Consider the following 22,516-nt stretch of genomic DNA (forward strand, 5'->3'; position numbering starts at 1 on the left):
AAAGCATCAGAAGAGATATAAATCACCCAGAGTACAGAATTTTAGAAGTCATTTCACACGTTCAGTATTTGGTCAGTATTTTACATCAGTATTTGTAAGCCAAAACCAGGAGTGGAACAATCATAGGAAAAGTATAATAGAAACGCCTCACCACTTCTGTATTTTCCACCCACTCCTGGTTTTGGCTTACAAATACTGATGTAAAATACTGGCCAAAGATTGAAGGTGTGAACGTGGCCAAAGGGGGAGATTCATCATTGCTTCTGTACCTTAAAATGGTCCTAATAATGACTTTATTTTTTAATTTGCGCCTTATTAATTATTTTATTTGTTCCTTTTTTTAAGCTAATTGTACGTGTTTCGACTGTCGTTCTTTTCCTTTGGCTTTATGAGTTGTCAGGCCCGGATTGGTAATCTGGACAACCTGGCATTTTTCCGCTGGGCCGCTATGTAGTGGGCCGTTGGCCAATTACCAGCTGATGCGGCAGCCACCGGCCTGTTTTTCCTGCCGCCGGCCCTTTAAATCTGCGGTTTTACAGGTGCGAGCAGTGCGCATTAGTCAGTACCAGTGGCAACAAGGGGGACGGCACCCTAGGGGTTAAAAACGCACGACGTGACGATGCATGTCGCACGTTCTTTGAGGGCGGAGAGAGTGCGCTCTGCTCTCTTCCGTCCATGGCTGCAGCAGCACCACTTACCAGGGGCGGAACTACCGCGGTGGAGTCCTTGCTTTCAGTGGCTGCCAGGCTTCAATTGGCCTGATGCGATGGCTGCACACAGTACCTGTGGTGATGTCGCAGGAGGGGAGGAGTCAGGGGTCACATGATCAGGAGCCTCCATGGTGCTGGATGGAGTAAGTTTCTATGTGGGGTCAGGAGGGGTTTACAGGGTTGATGTAGCAGAGCAGTGTGTGTATGAGTTGTATGGGGAGCAGCCGTGTGTGTATGGGTTGTACTGAGCGGAGACGTGTGTGTATGGGGTGTACAGAGCAGAGCCGCATGTGTACGAGGTGAGCAGAGCTGTGTGTGTACAAGGTGTACGGAGCGGAGCTGTGTGTGTATGAGGTGTACGGAGCGGAGCCTGTCGTGTATGGAGCGGAGCCGCATGTGTACGAGGTGAGCAGAGCTGTGTGTGTACAAGGTGTACGGAGCGGAGCCGTGTGTGTACGAAGTGTACGGAGCGGAGCCTGTCGTGTACGGAGCCGAGCATGTGTGTACGAGGTGAGCGGAGCCGTGCGTGTACGAGGTGTACGGAGCAGAGATGTGCGTGTATTTTGGCATGGGGGGACCTCATTTGAAAGTTCGCACCGGGGCCCATAACTTTGTAGTTACGCCACTGCCACTGACCTATCATCACCCAGCAGCCCCAGGCAGCCGGAGGAGCTCTCCTACCTGCGCGTGCTGGCTGAGTTCAGTCCAGTAAGTTCAATGATGCCAGGCCCTGTATATACATCAGACCAGGCAGGCCCCTCCCAGCCCCTGATGCTATATATACAGGTGGGGGGGCAGCCTGGGCTGATGATGTGTATATAAAGGGGCTGGGGTGGGCCTGGCTGGGATGATGCTGTATACACAGGGTACCGCTAGGTAATGGCAAAAGAATAGAGCAGCGTGAAAACAGTCACACATTGGTTACGTCACCCAGTGTGAACAGGAGCGAACTCTGTTGACTCAGAGAGCCGCACAGCCACTGAACGCAAATACCGGAGCCTGTTTAGCTCACAGAGCCCAGACAAAAAGCACGCAGAAAGTGGCCACAGAACTCTACCCCAAGGACACGGGGTTAGAGTTCCTCTAGGCCCTCTGAGTGCACGGCATCGCTGCCGCGAACGCCGCTATAGACGCTGGCTACGGAGTGTGGAGCACGTGCACTGAGGCGTGCCGAGTCACTGATGGGGACTAATGCCTGACTCCGACTCTGCCCTACCTACACCTAAGCCTGGGCGCTAGCAGGCTAGGCTGCACAACACATGCGTACCAAGGGTAGGGGTTTCATAATGAGTCAGTCACCAGAGACATTCATAAGTGCATACATCACTCACTCCTCATAGTCTGAAAATACAGTGTATCCTAGTGCATGGCCGAGCGGCCATGCGAACCTTTTATAGCCGCGAGCGTCCGGGACCTTCCTGGCTTCTCGGATGGGCCAATCCGAACAGGAGCACGACCTGAGCACGTGACTTTCGACCTCCAATGGGAGATCACTCCACGGGCATGCTCAGTGGCCCAACATGAGGACTTAGTCCCTGGAGAATCTCGCTGCTGAGCAGCCTGCATTGCCATAGCTGTGCCAGAGGTGGCAGCAGCAAGCAAACCCATGGAGCTGGTCTGGGCAGAGCGCCAGGACCGACAAGTTTGCTGAGCAACCTCCTCTGTGGCTGGAGAGGAATGGGAGACCGCTGGGAGCAGGGCTCCGGATGCCTAACATTACCACCCCTCTAGGGCCCCCCCTTCTCCGAGCCTCATTCCGCAATGAGAAGTGGAGTGTGGATGTTCTCCACCGGCTCCCAGGACCGAGCCTCTGGACCATGACCCTTCCAATCCACCAAATAAAACTTTTGCCCCGCATCATCTTGCACAATGGCATTGACCTCAAACTTGTCAGACGACAGGTCTGATGTCCCGGCAGATGGCTCAGAAAACCGGGACATGTGAACCGGCTTAAGGAGGGACACATGAAACGTGTCAGAAATAGCCAAGTGTGGAAGGGCCAGGCGGTAGACCACAGGATTGATCTGCTCGAGGACCTTGAAAGGGCCAATATAGCACGGTGTGAACTTAGCGGATTCAGCCCGCAGCCTGATGTTTCGGGCAGAAAGCCACACTAAGTCGCCAGGGGCGAAGGTCAGAGCGGGACGCCTGTGTGCGTCAGCGGAGGCCCTCATTCTTTCCTTGGAGGCCCGGATAGCATCCTGCGTGCGATCCCAAATGTCACGGTCTCCACTGCCCAGTCTTCCACCATAGAATCGGTGGATGACACGGGCATGGGCACGGGGACGCGCGGATGCTGGCTGTAATTTAAGAGGAATGGGGTCTGACCGGTGGAGTCGGCCACAGCGTTGTTCAAAGCAAACTCCGCCCACGGCAGCAAGGATGCCCAGTCATCCTGCCTGGCCGAGACAAAATGTCGCAGATATGTCACCAGGGTCTGGTTGGCTCTCTCAACCAACCCGTTCGTCTCGGGATGATAGGCCGAGGAGAGATTTAGCTTGATGCTGAGCAGAGAACAGAGCTCTCTCCAGAACCGAGACGCAAACTGAGGACCCCGGTCGCTGACAATCTTATTCGGCATGCCGTGCAGGCGGAAGACATGTTTAATAAACAACGCTGCCAGGCCCCGTGCAGAAGGTAGCCGCGAGAGTGGCACCAGATGCACCATCTTGGAGAAATGATCGGTGACCACCCAAATGACGGTGCTGCCACTGGACTTGGGCAGACCCACCACAAAGTCCATACCGACCATCTCCCAGGGCCTGTCCGCTACCGGCAGGGGATAGAGTAACCCGGCGGGCCGCTGCCGAGAGGACCGATTCTGGGCGCAAGAGACGCATGCCTGAATATAGTCCCTGATGTCACGGTCCATATGCAGCCACCAGTACGTCCTTGCCAGGAGATCAGAGGTCCGTTTGGTCCCAAAATGTCCCCCACCCTGGATGAATGAGCCCAAGAGAGGACCTCCGGTCACAGATGGGCAGGGACAAAAGTCTTGCCCGGAGGTACCGACTCGAGAGCAACTGGAGCCACGGCCCTCAGGCTCTCCGATGGGTCTATCAGCTGAGGCTCCTCCTCCAATGACACCACGGAGCGAGAAAGAGTGTTGGCCCGGACGTTCTTCTCCCCGGAGAGAAAATGCAGGGTGAAATGGAATCAGGAGAACAAGGACCATCTGGCCTGGCGAGAATTCAGCTGCTGGGCTGACTGTAGATAGACCAAATTTTTGTGGTCGGGGAACACCTGGAAAGGGTGGCGAGCCCCCTCCAGGAGGTGTCTCCACTCTGAGAAGGCCAGCTTCATTGCTAGCAACTCCCTGTCTCCGATGGAATAATTCCTCTCCGCTGGTGTGAAGGTCTTAGAGAAGAAGAAGCATGGGTGCTTCCGACCTTGCGAGTCCTTCTGGAACAGGACCGCTCCAGCACCGACGGAAGAGGCATCCACCTCCAGAATGAAGGGCTTATCTACATCGGGGCCATGTAGAATGGGAACGCTAGCAAAGTGGGATTTAATAGAAGCGAAGGCCTTGGAGACAGTTTCCGACCACAGTTTGGGGTTTGCACCCTTCTTGGTGAGGGCTACCAAGGCGCTACCAAAGTTGAGAAATGGGGAATGAATTGGCGATAGTAATTTACGAACCCCATAAAGCGCTGCACCGCTTTGAGAGAATGGGGTTCTTGCCAATCCATCCTGTAGTTTGGCAGGATCCATCGCCAAACCCTGGGCAGAGATGATGTAGCCCAGGAAAGGCAAGGACTCCTGCTCAAACACACATTTCTCCAACTTGGCATAAAGGGAGTTTGCCCGCAGGAGATCGAAAACTTTGCAAACGTCTCTCCGGTGGGAGTCAATATCTGGAGAGTAAATGAGAATATCATCCAGATAGACTACTACCTAGGTGGTAAGCATATCCCAGAAGATATCGTTGACAAAGTCTTGGAAGACGGCTGGAGCATTACATAGCCCGAAGGGCATCACCAGGTATCCATAGTGCCCGTCTCTGGTGTTAAATGCCGTCTTCCATTCGTCCCCATCACGGATGCGAATCAGGTTATAGGCTCCCCGCAGATCAAGCTTAGTAAGCACTCTCGCTCCCCGTAGCCTATCAAACAGTTCCGATATCAGGGGCAGAGGATACTTGTTCTTAACGGTTATGGCGTTAAGACCCCTGTAATCGATGCACGGACATAATTCTCCATTCTTCTTTTGGACAAAGAAGAATCCCGCTCCCGCCGGGGACACCGACTTCCTAATGAATCCTCTTTCCAGATTCTCCCTGATATACTGAGACATGGCCTCTGTCTCTGGGAGAGATAGGGGGTAGACTCGACCCCGAGGAGGCTCAGCACCGGGCAAGAGGTCAATAGGACAGTCGTAAGGGCGCTGCGACGGAAGGGTCTCTGCCGCCTTCTTGGAGAAAACGTCTGCATACTGCTGATATGGCTTGGGAAGTGAGGAGAGATCTGTGGGAACCTCAGAGGTAGCGACCTGTATGCAGTCCCTCAGACACCTACCCTTGCAGGACTTGCTCCAACCGAGGATTTTTCCCGAGGACCACTCTATGTGAGGAGAGTAAAATCGTAGCCAGGGAACCCCTAGGAGGACCTGGTCGATACCTTCGGGCATAACAAGAAGAGACAGCATCTCCTGATGAGAAGGAGACAGTGAGAGTCTCAGTGGAGCCATCTGGTGGGTGATTTGGGACGGGAGTGTCGCACCATTCACCACTCTGATAGTGACTGGTTGAGGTAGCAGGACCAGGGGGATTGCGTGTTGTTGGGCGAAGGCAGACGACATGAAATTGCCCTCCGCCCCAGAGTCCACACAAACCTCCACAATCAGAGTGGAAGAATTGAACTCTAACGCCCCTTTAAACAGGAGCTTGGAGGAGAAAGTCGCTGTGTCTAGTAGGCCCCCTTCGATAATCACTAGACGTGAGCGTTTCCTGACCGCTGTGGGCACTGGTTAGCAACGTGCCCAGTCTGCCGACAACGGAAACAGACTGGAGATACCCGTGCAGGCCGGGACTTGGACCCCGTGTGGGACACCTCCATGGCCTCTGGAGGCTCGGGCGGCTGACCGGGAGATTCCAGCGGTCTAGCAAAGTTTGGAGCCAACCTATATCATTGGCTGGACTTAGAGCGCTCCAGCCCTCGCTCGATGAAGCGAATGTTAATTCGGGTGGAGACCGTAATTAGCTCCTCCAAAGTGGTGGGCACTTCCCTGGTAGCCAGGGCATCTTTGACATGATCAGCCAGGCCTTTCCAGAATATAGGTATGAGAACCTTATCTGGCCACTCCAGCTCGGAGGCCAGAGTTCTGAAGAGGATGGCATACTGGCTGACCAGAGACAGACCCTGGGTTAGGGCCAGCAACTGAAGTGCGGTGTCGTGCGTGACCCGAGGTCCCAGGAACACCTGCTTTAGAGTGAACAGAAAATGGGTGGCACTCTGTACCAGGGGATCCCCACACTCCCACAGAGGGGTGGCCCACTCCAAGGCCCTGCCCGACAGGAGGGAGATGATAAATCCCACCTTGGCCCGCTCAGAGGGAAATCGTGTGGCCAGCAACTCCAGATGAATGGAGCACCGACTCACGAAACCCCTGCATGATGCACTATCACCCGAGAACTTCTCGGGCAGCGGGAGGCGAGACAAGGTCGGGGCAGGGCTGGCCGTGGAGACACGGGCGACAGCCTCTGTAGCTGCTTGAACAGCGACCGAGGTAACATCCGCAGCTGAGGTGGAACGCTCTAACGCTGCCAACCTTCCCTCCAGCTGCTGGATGTACCTGTGCAGTCGTTCCGCCGCCATTACAAGCCAGACCCTGGCGCTAGGATAATGTTAGGGCTGGCGGAATGCACCAAATTATAAATAATAGTAGGTGCGTTCGTAGCCCGGGGTCCACCTTGCAGAGGTGGTACACTGCTGCTAGGTAATGGCGGAAGAATAGAGCGGCGTGAAAACAGTCACACGTGGGTTACGTCACCCAGTGTGAACAGGAGCGAACTCTGTTGACTCACAGAGCCGCACAGCCGCTGAACGCAAATACATGAGCCTGTTTAGCTCACAGAGCCCGGCCAAAAAGCGCGCGGAAAGTGGCCACAGAACTCTACCCCAAGGACACGGGGTTAGAGTTCCTCTAGGCCCTCTGAGTGCATGGCATCGCTGCCGCGAACGCCGCTATAGACGCTGGCTACGGAGTGTGGAGCACGTGCACTGAGGCGTGCCGAGTCACTGATGTGGACTAATGCCTGACTCCGACTCTGCCCTACCTACACCTAAGCCTGGGCGCTAGCAGGCTAGGCTGCACAACACATGCGTACCAAGGGTAGGGGTTTCATAATGAGTCAGTCACCAGAGACATTCATACGTGCATACATCACTCACTCCTCATAGTCTGAAAATACAGTGTATCCTAGCGCATGGCCGAGCGGCCATGCAAACCTTTTATAGCCGCGAGCGTCCGGGACCTTTCTGGCTTCTCGGATGGGCCAGTCCGAACAGGAGCAGGACCTGAGCACGTGACCTTCGATCTCCAATGGGAGATCACTCCACGGGCATGCTCAGTGGCCCGACATGAGGACTTAGTCCCTGGAGAATCTCGCTGCTGAGCAGCCTGCATTGCCATAGCTGTGCCACCTCAGCAGCAAGCAAACCCACGGAGGTGGTCTGGGCAGAGTGCCGGGACCGACGAGTTTGCTGAGCAACCTCCTCTGCGGCTGGAGAGGAATGGGAGACCGCCGGGAGCAGGGCTTGGGATTCCCGCTGTGCAGCAACAGGAACCCGACGCCTAACAATGACGATCATTATTCTGTAGGGAGCATTATATGGTGCTCATTATACTGTATTGAGCACTATGTGGTACCCATAATACTGTATGGAGCATTATATGAGGCTCATTATTCTGTATGGGGCTCATTATTCTGTATGGAGCACCATGTGATACCCATAATGCTGCATGAAGCAATATATGGGGCTCATTTTACTGTATGGAACACTATGCGGTACCCATAATACTGAATGGAGCAATATATGGGGCTCCTTTTTCTGAATGGAGCAATATATGGGGCTCATTATTCTGTCTGGGGCATTAGATGGGGCTCATTTTTCTGAATGGAGCACTATATGGGGCTCATTACAGTGTATGGAGCATTATATGGGGCTCATTATTATGAATGGAGCAATATATGGGGCCATAATACTGTATGGAGCATTATATGGGGCTCATTGCAGTTTATAGAGCAATATATGGGGCTCATTATTCTGTATGGAGCACTATGTGGGGCCCATAATACTGTATGGAGGACAATACTGTCTGGTTTCTGACCTATTATAGAATGTACAATAGATATCAGTTATGTAATGTTAGAAGTGAAATATTTTGGCATTGTATACCTATATTTCTTTGCTGTATCTGTGCCTTATGAATTGTGGTACGTGTTAAAGAGGCCCACTGAGACTTTCACCCGGGGCCCACAAAAATCTGGAGCCGGCCCTGTATGAACTGCACAGTACCACTTCTCCTGCCGACATTGGACTTTGGGAGGGACAATATTGGTTTTGTATTTTTAATATTACTATGGCCAAATAAAAATAAAATATTAAGAAATTTGTTTAAATGGATTATCCCAAGTAATCCCCTCTCCTCTGGATGGGGGATAACTTTACAATTGCTGGAGATCCGACTGCTGGGACCCCCATGATCCTGAAAATCGGAGCGCTGTACAGCACCATGTAAATGCAGCTATGGTCGATCATACGAACTGTGGCGCCATTCACATGTGGGTCTTCAAATATCTACTTTTAGGAGAGTGAGGGGCACGACAAAGTAAAGTAAAATTCACTGATCGGGGTGAGGAGTGTTATAGCTTGTGGGCTGCTGGGTTTTATGTGGCAGGGCTGCTTTTTTGTCCCAGTCCGGCCCTGTGAGTGGTTTTCGTTATCCCGATGTTTCTGTAAAATTCATCATTTGTGACTTTTTTAAATTTCACTAATTTTTTTTTGCACAATTATACTCCAATATCCATCATGTGATGGATCCAATACTTCCATCATTTTTGTTGTTCTGCTTTTGCTTGACAAAAACAACAAAACTGATTATTGCAGATTTGCGGGAAATCTGCCAGTTTTAGCCTTTTATGTGGGGTCCATGGAGGCTTATCCCTCGCAACCACAACCTTTATAAGCAATAACAATGTTCCTTCTCCGTTACCCAATTCCCAAAGAAGCCAACGACTAGAAGGACCTGCTGGAGACGTGAACTATTACTCTTATAGCGCTAGTAGTGTCAATGAGACAGTATTAGTTTTGCCATCATTATAGTGGCGGCAAAGTGGAGTGTAGGTGCTAAAAGGGCACAATAGCCAGCATTTATTTATCTGGCTAAAGTGCAGCTCCTTTTGCCACTATCTTGATAAAATGCATTGGGAGAGCCGCCTTGTACCTGTTATGGGCTTGCGGAACGCACCAAATAATAAAGATGGAATAAGGTGCGTTCGCAGCCCTGGGTCCACCCTGCAGAGATGTTAAACTGCTGCTCGGTAATGGCGGAAAACTAAACTAAGTGAACACCGGGGAGATATCCACTGACCTGGTGTGCACAGGGGCGAACTCTGTTACCTCACAGAACTGCTGAAACAAATGCCAGAGCCTGTTAACACTCACAGGGCTCGGCTGGGTGAGCACTAGCTAACGGTCACAGAACTCTGCCTCAGAGACTCGGGTCCCTCTCGACCACTAGCGCCCGGCGCCGCAGCTGCGGTGCCAGCAAGAGAACGGAAAATATAAATCGCACCAAGTGCGCACTGCACCGCTCCGGCGGTTGCCACTAACCACCCAGAGCAGTGAGGAAAGCGCTTAAAAGCGCACGGCGCCGCTGTAAGGAACGCTGCTGTCCGTGCGGTGCAGAGGTGCCTTGTGCTGGATGGCACTGTATGGCGCTAACGCTCGTGTGGAAAGCGGGATACTCTGTGGCACATAGACTATGCCACTACTCGCGCAGACTCTGACTCTGTAACCCCTATACCATACACAACCAAAGGGAGGGGATCATAATGAGTCAGTCAGCAGTCTCATGCATCCATCTTTACACACACAACTAGCCATAAGAGTCTATACTAGAGCATGGCCGAGCGGCCATGCGGCTCTTTTATAGTGGCGTCTTTCCGGGACCTTCCCAGTAGTGGACCAATCCGAGCAGGAACGGGACCTGCGCATGTGACCTCCAACCTCCAATGAGAGGTCGTCCCATGGACATGCTCAGTACCCAAAAGACAGGATTTAGTCCCAGAAGCGTCGACTTGCTGCTCACACAAGCATGGAGTTATAGCAGAGCCAGAAGGAGCAAGCAGACGCCTAGCATCATCCTGGGCAAGACGTCTGGACCGACGTCTCTGCTGAGCAGGAATCTCTGCGGCTGCAGAGGAGTGGGAGACCGCAGAGAACATGGCTTGAGATTCCCCCTGTGCAGTGGGGAAAACTCAACACCTAACAGCACCTAAATCTTCTTTTGATTAGCCGGCTTGGTGTGATGTCACTTGTCCATCACGCCATAACAATAACGTCGCATCATTCCGGCTAATCAAATGAGATGTCAAGATGTCTTCAGGTAAAGGCGGGTCTCCCGCTTCCATACAAACCAACTCACACCGACTGTGATTGACAGGTCACACAAAATGTATTTTTCTCTTCTTGCCATAGCAGTGAATAGAAGTGAATGTGAATAAATCCCCTTTAAAAAATTGTGATACTTTATTGCAGCTACTTACTGTGTTACAAGTGATATATTTCAGGTCCTGGTGATTGCCCCTTTCTACCGGCAGGATGTGAGGCTGCGAAAGAAACATTCACTTATGTTTAGTAAGTTGTAATGCATTTAATAACTTTTATAAGAGTCATTTACAAAATGATCGTTTCTGCCTGTTAATCGCTATTTTATATGAAATGATGGACCCCAATTATAGTCAGTCTGTCTCTTTGAGCACTGCCGGTGTCCGGCATGTAAGGGGACTGGCACTTCCAATATTTTCTGTGATGACGTTGCATAAACATAGAAATGCTACTAGGGGATAATATTTCTGTAATTGGCGCTGTATGGAAACATTATATGGTGGTGTATGGCGTGCCGCCCTACAACCGGCCGTGTGCATGAGGCCGACTAGTCGATGACTGTGGATACGAACAGAAATGGAGGAGGAGGAGCATTCTAAGGATTGGATTGGTCTCAGTGGTAGAAAACTTCATTGTTCAGACAATTATTGGATTTCCAGTTAAATGGATTTTACTGGATCCCCCACTGATGCCAAAGCGCAGTCGCTGTGTCATGAGTGCTTCACATCCTCCTGGGAGATCCGGTGTTAGGCAATCATTACGTATTGTGAATCACAGGTCTTCCATTTAGCCTATGTGTTTTGTTTCTCATATTAAATGGACTTTGTTTCCTTTGGCACTGAAGAGGTTAACGACTCTTTGTATGCTGGTTGGAGACATGCAGCTCCATCTCACAGTTGCTCCTGACCTGCTCATTTCCTCCGTCTATAAAACCTGGCCAGACCTTCTCATCCCTGCCTGTGAAAGTTTACTTCCTGGCTTGGTGGAGTTGGTGTACTGACATTGGAGTTCGTAGTCGCTGCTGGAGATTGTTGTTTGCGGTTTTTGGGTGTATGCTTTCTCCATTACCCTATTCCCATTTGGTCAGTACCTTCCTATCCTTCCCTTTATTCCTCTCTACCTTTGATGATTTTTTTGTATGTAAGTTGCTTTTTGTTATCCACGTTTGTCTTACGTGTTTATACACTAACATTTCTGTCCCAGGCCTCCTGGGGTAGGGGACAGCTTAGGACATTATCAGGAGCATAGTAAGGTCAGAGACTCAGGCCTCTCTACCATCAAGAGTACCCCCGAGAGAGGGATTGTTAGTGTCCCAGTTAGAGGGAAAGTTTGAGGCCTCCTTCCCTTACCAAAGACTATCATGTCGTGACACACTGCTCCATTCCTTGGGACTTTTGGAGACTGATGAGCACTATCTCCCACAGATCCATGGACAATGAGTGACGCGCCTGTGTACACATGTGGCCACCGCTCAGCAGAACCCTGTTCTTGGGATAAGTGGGGGTCTCAGCTGATAAATACCCAGTAATTGGCAAATATCACCCATCCCAAAGGAAACCTTTTTAATGTACCATAATGGCTGTGAGTTGGTGATGTGGCTCACAGGCCGCCCAATGCTCCACTTCTGGGACCTGCACCTAGTACAGTACCAGTACATACACAATATGGCATAAATGCCTACAATGGAAATACCTGATGTTATATTACATCTCTCCTATACATCCTGCCATACTTCCCTATTATTTTGCACAATTGATGACACTGAAGAGTTTATCACATACTTTGGAGAAATCTCCTATGAGGTTGTCACTTTCCTCTTCGGCTTCCTTAAAAGTTGGACTGACGTCAGCCATCTAAAGAGAACAGTACAGAAAAGGTTACTGGATGCAATAAAGTTTTCTTTTCCAGGATCACATAATTTACTGCAAAAAAGCTGAAAGTTTGTAAAATGTTGTCAATAAACCGAATTTGCAAACGGAAGGTGAATAAAGTGCAAAGGGCTCAGACCAACAGTAATAGACTGTTTTGTTACCGATCCCCTCTTGCTCTCAGAGCATTGTATGTGTTCTGTCTTGGGCTCCCTTTCTCCGTCTGCTTCTTTCTTATCTGTTTCCAGTGTCTGACCTTGGTGCCCAATCAGAAGTTCTGGGCTTTGGAACAAGTCTAAAAGCTTCAGGCGAGATTTTTTCTGGATAAACAGAGGGGAAAAAAATAATCCGTGAAGCGCTGGGAAGGTCTGACCCCACCGATTATGGTGATTGAAGGGCGGTTTGTACCTTTCTTGTGTCTTTACGACGGGCGTTCTCCTGTTCTCTTATGTTCACTTTTCTTGATGCCTTTTTCTAGATATAAAAAAAAATGATAAAAAATAATGTGATAAAGGAACTTGAAAACAACACAAAGGGTTCCTTTCCATTGCATGAAGCGCAAGACACCGATACACAGACATTGGACCTAGGACACTCACTGGCTTGTAGATGCTCGGTGGATAAGAAGGATCACTGCAAAATTAAAAAAAAAGGGGTATTATAATAGAACACAAATATATTGACCTACATGGTAGAATGCTGGTTAAATCTGACTTTCTGATTCAGGAACATCTTGCTGTCTCTCTTCATTGGAGAGTTAAGCCTCATACAGTTTAGGTAGCTATCCGACTGGTCAACCAGCAGCTAACTCAATCAACTCTCCCATACACAGGATGACTCGATCAGCCAATTGCTCCAGTGTTCTCCATGGGGGAGCCTCCGCCAGACTCAGGGAGCAGCTTATCTCTCGGATAACAAAAGAATCAGCAGTCCCAAATCGGAAACACCGGATCCATAGCTTTCCCCAACAATCAACAGTTGGGGGGCCCCATACAGATTAGACTGTCGGCTGATCCTGCTAATATCACCATCTTTGACTGATGTTAGTAAAATGTGTTTGGGGGGCTTTAGACCCTTTCCATATCACTTTATGGGTCTCTTCCAAGGAAAGCATCTGGCATACACTCCAACCTTATTTACCCAATGGCAGTCAAAATAGTGATAATTTAGTCTATGATCGCAACAGTATATTATCAAAAGTATGTGGCTTTCATGATAAATTACTGCATGAAGTATATAACAGATCTTAAAGGGGTTCCCCGGTGAAAACAAGTTATTACCTATCTGTTACGTGTTACAGAAGCACTCAGCACCCAGAATATGTTGTGCAGTTATATGTATGTATAATAGGTTCCATGTGAGATGCATGTCCCTAATGCATCAGTTCACAGGCTGCGCCCCTGGGCAGAGGGGACACGATATTCTCCTTTTGTCCGCCCTCCCCCCACCTTTGTAATTCCCACAGTAAACATAGGCAGGCTCCGGCCACCTGCGGCTTTTGTAATGTATGTCTGGCCTGCCGCTTTTCTATTGGCCGGCCCTCTGTATCTGTGTGATATATTCAGTGTCCTGTGAGTAAAGTGTTGTCAGACTGGAAATACATGGAGAAGCAGTGATCTTTTATATGTGCCCATGGAACCAAGGAATTCCAGCCAGCGTCATTTATTCAGACTCCAGCCAACGCAGAGCGGACCTCCGAAAACACGGGGTGGTACTGAAAGAGGTACCTCAGCTTGGTAGACCCCGTTACACTGGTGGCAGCAGCGGGATATGATACCCCTTCTACAGGAGGAAAGGAATGAATGGAAAACAACTACCAGAAGTTAAAGAGGACTACATTAAAAGATCTGGTGGAAGCCCGAGGGTTGATCGCCAGCATCAAAACAAAAGCGGATTTGATAGCAGCCATCATGGAACACGACAGTGCAGCGCCCCCAATGTGAACGTGGAGGAGACCGAATTCCAGAGGGAGGTAAAGAACAGACTGGCGTTCTATGGCCCAAACCCTGCGGTAGAGATCATACGAGAGGTGATGGCTGATGTGTGTACTGATCTAAAGGAAAAGATGGCCGAGCAGACCAGGATAGAGCTAGCCAAGATGGAGATGGCAGAGCGGACCAAAGTGGAGCTGGCCAAGATGGAGATGGCAGAGCGGAGAGAGGAGAGTCAGCGAGCAGGGGGAGCCTATCGCGCAGTACCTGATGAGGACTGTATGGACTATGAGCGGATCAAAGAAGTGATCTTGGCCCGGTATGCGCTGACACCAGAGGCCTACCGCCAAAAGTTCCGCGGACTTATAAAACGCGTAACCGATACCCACGCTGAATGGGCCTGTAAATTACGGCGGTCACTGGGTACAAGGGAGCCAAGCAACCACTAAGGAGGACATCCTCCAGCTCTTCTTGTTAGAATGATTCTTTAATGGACTAACCCCCGAGACACAGGAATGGCTTCGGGACAGGCGGCCAACGACTCTTGAGGAAGCCGCTCGACTGGCCGATGAACATCATGATGCCAGAAGGCCGCAGTTGTCCGGATCAAAGATGGTCACTAGGGGCCCGCCCATGGACCTGGAGGGCCCCAAACCACCGAAGATTGTAGGGGGACCAGCTAGAAACCCGGCCTACCACAGTCCCCCTGGGGCGCGATGCCACACCTGCCGTCAGCTGGGCCACCTGCAAAGACAATGTCCCAACCGGACTCAGCATACCCAGTGGCCAAAGGCGGGAACAGCTACCTTCAGCCAGGCTGCTGTACACTGCTACCAAGGCAAAGCTGACCCGGCATTGGGGGCTACGACTAACCAAGAGGTGGAAGAGATGGAGGAAGTGCTGCATGAAGCAGACCCCGTGCAGGCAGCCTGGGCAGATAATCAACAACAGCATCGACAGGTCATGTGGGTTAGAAACGTATGCAGGGACTAAGAGATTCCGGAGCAACTTTGACCCTTGTGAAGCCTCATCTCGTCCGGGACCAAGAGAAGACGGACCGGACAGTGGCAGTCCGTGTAGCAGGGGGAGCCATACATCGACTGCCCACTGCCAGGATTCACCTGAACTGGGGAGTCGGGGATGGCCTTGTTGAGGTCGGCTTGATGGAGGATTTGCCTGCAGACGTCTTGCTGGGAAATGACTTGGGGCCCATTTTGTCTGCATTCTCGGTGGCCCCTCTGGCTGAGACATATCCTGTGACCACCCAGAGACAAGCTCGAGCTGCGGAGGCGGAATCACACTCAGAGGAGGCCCAGGTAAGACATCCCAGCCCTACACGTATTCCCATAGCCAGACACATTTCTTGGGCCATCCCAGATGAATTTAAGAGGGAGTTACTTGAGGATCCTTCATTAGAGGGATATCGTGGGAAGGCACAGGAGGGGAGAGTGGTACTGGAAGGGGAACAGTTTGTATGGAAGCAGGGACTCCTCTACCGGATCACAGAGCAGCACCACACAGGGACGAGCCCCACTATAAAACGACAGCTGGTAGTTCCCAAGTATAGGCAGGAGCTACTGCGAATCTCTCATGACATACCGTTAGCCGGGCACTTCGGCGTCAGTCGCACCAGACATCGTCTGACACAAAACTTCTTTTGGCCGGGGGTAACTTATGATGTTCGTCAGTACTGCCAGACCTGTGACAGTTGCCAGCGCATTGGCAAGAGGGGGGATCGATGCAAGGCCAAATTACGCCCCCTCCCCATTGTGGAGGAACCATTTAGCCGAGTAGCGGTCGATCTGATAGGGCCGTTAGCCAAACCCAGTCCGTCAGGGAAAAAGTATATATTGACAGTGTTAGATTATGCCACACGGTATCCAGAGGCGGTTGCGTTACCTAACATACTGGCAGAGACGGTGGCGGCCGCCCTGCTCCAGGTGTTCTCACGGGTTGGATTTCCCCGGGAGATTATCTCGGACCAGGGTACCCAGTTTACAGCAGAGGTGACCAACCAACTGTGGAAGCTGTGCGGCGTAAAGTCCATTAGAAGCGCCCCGTACCACCCGCAAACCAATGGGTTGTGTGAACACTTTGACGGGACATTAAAACAGCTCATTGGGACTTTTACCAGGACATACAGGGACTGGGAGAAATTCTTGCCACACCTCCTGTTTGCCTATCGGGAGGTGCCCCAAGAATCCACGGGGTTCTCCCCGTTCGAGCTGGTATATGGGAGACGGGTAAGGGGACCCCTAGACTTAGTGCTGGAACACTGGGAAGGGGAGGGCCTCATAGAAGGGGTACCTATTGTACCCTATGTGCTGGAATTCCGGGACCGCCTACAGGAGCTGACTCAGGCTGTACGTGAGAACATGCAGGCGACCCAGCGGCGCCAGCGCATATGGTACAATCGGAGGGCCAGAGAGCGCACTTTGGAAATAGGACAGAAGGTCCTGGTGTTAGAGCCCACTAAGCAGAATAAGTTTCAAGCTGCATGGCAGGGGCCCTACCAGGTAGTGGGGAAAATAGCCGACACAACCTATAATGTCGCCGATTGTGACGACCCCAGGGCTATCCGCATGTTCCACGTGAATATGCTGAAGCCCTACCGGGAGCGCCCTAAAGAGGTAGTGGCCATCTGTGCACCTGAAGCAGAGGATTTAGCCGGACTTCCCTTGCCGGATGTCTTAGGGGAAAGGACTCAGTCTAAAACATGGGACCAGGTACACTTGGGTGAAGACCTAGGCCCCCGGGAGAGACAGCAGGCGGAGGAGTTGTTGAGGCAGCGACAGAGGATGTTTTCGGGGAGACCAGGGTACACTCGCCTGGCACAACACAAGGTTGAGACCCAGGATCAGACCCCCCTGCGACAAAACCCCTTCCGCGTCCCAGAGTCTGTACGAGAGGGGATGCGACAAGAGATACAAGAGATGCTGCGTTTAGGGAACATTGAAGAGTCAGATAGTCCCTGGGCATCCCCCGTAGTGTTAGTGCCCAAGAAGGATGGGACTACACGGTTTTGTGTAGACTATCGTAGGCTCAATGAGAAAACAGTGACGGATGCATACCCCATGCCGCGTGTGGATGAGTTGTTAGACCGGCTGGCGGGGGCAAAGTATTTGACCACCATCGATCTATGCAAAGGCTACTGGCAGATTCCCCTTAGTCCTGACGCTATTTCCAAGTCGGCATTTGTCACCCCGTTCGGCTTATTCCAGTTTCGAGTTATGCCATTCGGGATGAAGAATGCCCTGGCGACCTTCCAAAGGCTGGCTGACCGGCATCTGGATGGTCTCCAGGACTATGCTTGTGCCTACCTGGATGACATCACCATCTACAGTGCGACATGGGAAGAGCATCTAAATCACCTAGAGACAGTATTGGACAGGATCCACCAGGCCGGAATCACCCTGAACCAAAACAAGTGTCACGTGGGCAAAGCAGAGGTTCAGTATTTAGGGCATTGGGTGGGAAGTGGGAAACAGCGACCAGAACCAGCCAAGATTGAGGCCATAGCCAAGTGGCCCACCCCACGCACTAAAACACAGGTCATGGCGTTTCTAGGGACAGCGGGGTATTACAGGAAATTCGTTCCCAATTACAGCAGCGTAGCCAAGCCCTTCACTGATCTGACCCGTAAGAACCAACCCCGCCAGGTAACCTGGACCCCAGAGTGTGAGGAAGCCTTCCGCCAACTAAAGGACGCTCTCACCAATACCACTGTATTGGCCACACCCGATCCAACTAAACGTTTCCTTGTTCATACAGTCGCTTCTATGTTTGGATTGGGGGCAGTACTGAGCCAAGTCGGGCCGGACGGCCAAGAACACCCGGTAGCTTACCTGAGTCGGAAACTACTGCCCAGTGAAGTAAGCTATGCGGCCATCGAGAAGGAGTTCCTGGCGGTAGTATGGGCACTCAAGAAGTTGCAACCATATTTGTATGGATGACAGTTTTCCCTCCTAACGGACCATAATCCCCTAGTCTGGCTTAATCGGGTCTCCGGAGACAACGGCAGATTGCTGCGGTGGAGTTTAGCCCTACAACCTCTTGACTTCACCATCCACCACAGACCCGGCAAACAAAACGGTAACGCCGATGGACTAAGTCGACAAACGGAACTTGTACCAACCCCTTAAACTTCGGTCATCCCCAAACCGATCTGTTGAGGATCAGACTGTGTATGCCGATCGCGTTGCTGAAAAGGGGAGCCGTGTTACAGAACCACTCAGCACCCAGAATATGTTGTGCAGTTATATGTATGTATAATAGGTTCCATGTGAGATGCATGTCCCTAATGCATCAGTTCACAGGCTGCGCCCCTGGGCAGAGGGGACACGATATTCTCCTTTTGTCCGCCCTCCCCCCACCTTTGTAATTCCCACAGTAAACATCGGCAGGCTCCGGCCACCTGCGGCTTTTGTAATGTATGTCTGGCCTGCCGCTTTTCTATTGGCCGGCCCTCTGTATCTGTGTGATATATTCTGTGTCCTGTGAGTAAAGTGTTGTCAGACTGGAAATACATGGAGAAGCAGTGATCTTTTATATGCGCCCATGTAACCAAGGAATTCCAGCCAGCGTCATTCATTCAGACTCCAGCCAACGCAGAGCGGACCTCCGAAAACACGGGGTGGTACTGAAAGAGGTACCCCAGCTTGGTAGACCCCATTACACTATCCAAAGGTGATAACTTATCGATTGGTGGGTGATTAACCTCTGTGACTCGCATCGATTAGCTCCCCAAAGGATAGGCAATAACTTATTGATTGGTGGGTGTACGACCTCAGGGACTCGCACCGATTAGCTCCCCAAAGGATAGGTGATAACTTGTTGATTGGTGGGTGATCGACCTATAGGACTCGCACCGATTAGCTCCCCAAAGGATAGGTGATAACTTATCGATTGGTGGGTGATCGACCTCTGGGACTCGCACCGATTAGCTCCCCAATGGAGCACTTTTTTGTTTAGAGTTAGATTGGAGCGGGAATTCAGACGCCCGACTGTAGCTCCATTCATTCTCTCTGGGACTGTCTAAAATAAGCATTAGCAGGCTCCCGGTTGAAAATTATTTAACCCCTTGACATGGATTGCAGTGTGGGACATGACGGTACAGCGGACAGGTATGGGATATTGTTGCTTTTATATTTTGGCTTTTTTACAGGGCTTTGATTGGATCGGGAGTTAAATAAAGATGCGAAAAATGTGTGTGTGACGTTCCGGAGCAGACAACGTCCAAGAGTGGACCCTCTGGGTCGCGGATCTGGAGCCCCTGGGCCAAGCACGCCAGGTGATGACCGACCCCTATACAGGGATCGTTAGGGGCAGGACCACAAAGGTCAGAACCGCGACAGCTGGTACCAAGAGGGGCGGCTCACAGGAAACACAGATGAGTGAATCGGAACTGGGTACCAGGAACACAAAGAGTGTACACGGAAGTACGCAAACTACAGATAGTGCGAGACAGGTAGCCGTGAGCACGTATGGCGTATAGCGAGTAGTACATCCAGAGGTATACAATGCAGGACGCGTGCCAGGAGCACGACAGAGTACTGGATGGAGCAGCAGTCGTGCCAGGAGGTGTTACAGAGCACAGAGACAGAGAGTACCAGGAGGTACGACAGAGCAAGGGACAGAGGACAGGATACTAGAGTGTGCCAAGCGGCACTACTGAGCATGAAGCAACGTGAAAGCGAGTGCTAGGGGTACAATAGAATACCAGACAGAGCAGAGGACCTGAGAACAGCGCACGGCCCGGCTGGGACTAAGCAGACCCAGCCAGGAAGCACAACAATAATCAGGCACCTCCCATAGGGGAAGGTAGCCTGATATAGCACATGACCATGACAGGTTCCGGGTCAGATCCAAACCAGAAAGCACATGACCACTACAGCTTCCGGGTCAGGTCCTCCATTACCATAGAGGAGACTGACCCGGAGACAGCACTGACAGGAGCGTGCAAGCGCAAACGTGACATGGAGGAGGAGCCCCTTGGACGAGAGCTGCACGTGCGCAACCGACAGAGGCCCCGGAGGGACTGCCGAACCGGAGGGAGTGACGTCGGGACCGAAGCCCCGCCTCCTGGTGAGCGCGGCATGACAGTGTGTTTATTTATTTAATTAAAAGTCTTCATTCTTAATGTGTGTGTTTTTTTTTACCCTTTCAGACTATTGGATTAATAATAGATAGGTGTCTTATTTACACCTCTCCATTATTAACCAGGCTTAATGTCACCTTACAATAGCAAGGTGACATTAACCCCTTATTACCCCCAATTGCCACCCTCTACAAGGCAATGGGAAGAGAGAGGGTATGTGCCAGAATTGGCGCATCTTACCCGCCTTTTCTGGGGTGGCTGGGCGCAGATTTTTTTTAGCTGGGGGGACAACAACTATGGTCCCTCTCTAGGCTATTAATATCTGCCCTCAGTCACTTGCTTTCCCTCTTTGGAGAAGAAAATTGCGCGGGAGCCCACGCCAGTTTTTTCAGTGAATTGATCCTTTAATTTAACACCTACAGCTCCAAAATTTAACACACGTACACTACTAACATTATTAGTGAGGGACATATATAAATCTAACGGAAATGCAATGGTTTACTGTATGTAAACCATGTCTCATATCCTGTCGGGTTCAGTAATGATTTTACAGAAGCCGGCAATTGAATTTTAACCTATTCAGCTATCTATATCTCTATGAAATATAAATATGTGTATGTGTCAATGACATATATACCTGTACTATGTGTATACATGTATTCTATCTATTCTATTTTAACCTGTCAGTGTGATTTTACATTATAGCGCACTGAATTGCCGGCTTTTCTAAAGGACAGCGGTGCGTATTTCTCGCAAGTCACACGCATGGTCCCTGTGTAATCTGTTTTTTTCTCGCACCCATAGACTTGCATTGGCGTAATACGGTGCAAATGGCAGCATGCCACGATTTCACCCGCGCGTATAATACGAGCGAGAAAAAAATCGGCTGATGGGAGCTGCCCCATAGATTAACATTGGTCCGAGTGCTATGCGATTTTTTCTCGCATAGCACTCGTCCGTATTTCTCTCTAGTGTGACTCCGGCCTTACCTTGTATTACAGACTCGTGGTTTTAACACCGGAGTTAATTCACTTGATAAATCTGAAACATAATATTAAAAATTATACACGTTATACATTTGTGCTAATTGTATTGAAATACGTCACAGAATATATGTAACCCTGGAAATAGTGCCGACATGATGATGGCGCGATGCCAAGCTGGCAGCAATGCTTTATGTGTATCTGAAGCTGCTTCTGATGGGGGAGGAGCGAGATCGGACTGGCCTGCGGCTCTCCCCACTCGAGCGGGACGGCTTCATGTATTTCTATGCAGGTGTCATGCTCAGGACGGGAGAGCCGCCGGCCGGTCCGTGCACTGCCTTCCAATCTCGGTTGGACCATCCTTAGGTCAATATATTTGCGGCGCTCAAAGAGGGTCGTAGACTATAACACATAGCCTTATATAATGCCATATAGTGTGTCGCCCGATTTAATCCTGACCTTACTGATGTTTCCTGCATGAGATTATAACCTGTAGGACCACAGATTGCGGCATCGCTAGCGTCCGGCCGTCGGCTGTTACTAATGTCCAAGCACCTCCATAGAAGTGAATGCAGTTCACCTGCGACTTAGTAACAGTGCACGACAACATGGCAGTTTATAGAGGATGAGACCTGAAACTGTTGGCTACGGACGCTATGATAATTGTCAGCCGGATTTTATAGACACATTAAGGAATCGGCGGTCATCATGCGGTGGCAGGATGGACATTTTTTACTGAAGAGTGATACTAGGTTTTCCTGTGCAGTAAAAAAGTTAAAAAATATATATTTTTTTAATTGGAAAAAGACTCCAAGAAAATGTGGAAACAACCATTCACTTGTCCCACAGCGCCTCCACAGGGGAAGCTAGGCATTACACACAGCCCACAAAGGTAATAACTAGAAGTTTTTTAAAGATTTTCTTTTTTTAGCGGATCCCTTCCCAAATCTAGCTTGGAAAATTCTTCTAATTTATTTCTATGGAAAATCCACTTTGCTGTTCATATGAGTATTTTTTTATATATTTTTCCTAAAGAGATTTTGAAAAAAAAAAAAAACGTGATAAAAAAAATAAAGTGCATGTCATTGCTTAGAAGCAGATCCTAATAGATCTGCTCCGAACTAGGAACTGTCCAATCAAAAGGCTGCAAAAAAAAGTTTCAGGAAACAAAAACTCTTCTAAAATCCTGTAAAAACTTTTCAATAAATGAAAAACTCCCCAAAGACTCCTCTAAGCCGTGTAGGGATGTCTTATTTATTACTGAGGATTATCCGGACTGGATACAACCCTCAGCCGAAAATTGCAGGGACATGTCT

The 22,516-nt window shown here is 50.3% G+C and overlaps 1 protein-coding gene across 2 annotated transcripts in view; it reads right to left on the minus strand.

Annotated features, from left to right (window-relative positions):
• The window catches only part of LOC141056168 (uncharacterized), a 36,003-nt gene that overhangs the window by 7,655 nt on the left and 5,832 nt on the right, over positions 1 to 22,516 (minus strand). For both annotated transcript variants that reach the window (XM_073552866.1, XM_073552867.1), the window contains exons 3-8: positions 21,207 to 21,258; positions 12,789 to 12,822; positions 12,598 to 12,663; positions 12,354 to 12,509; positions 12,103 to 12,174; positions 10,480 to 10,542 (exon numbers count right to left, since the gene is read on the minus strand). In XM_073552866.1, coding sequence (XP_073408967.1) covers positions 10,480 to 10,542; positions 12,103 to 12,174; positions 12,354 to 12,509; positions 12,598 to 12,663; positions 12,789 to 12,822; positions 21,207 to 21,258 — 443 coding nt within the window. The remainder of the gene's footprint in view (positions 1 to 10,479; positions 10,543 to 12,102; positions 12,175 to 12,353; positions 12,510 to 12,597; positions 12,664 to 12,788; positions 12,823 to 21,206; positions 21,259 to 22,516) is intronic.

Source organism: Dendrobates tinctorius, unplaced genomic scaffold, assembly GCF_039654945.1.
Source record: "Dendrobates tinctorius isolate UK_male_01 unplaced genomic scaffold, ASM3965494v1 ptg000196l, whole genome shotgun sequence".
In the NCBI taxonomy this organism is placed as follows: domain Eukaryota; kingdom Metazoa; phylum Chordata; class Amphibia; order Anura; family Dendrobatidae; genus Dendrobates; species Dendrobates tinctorius.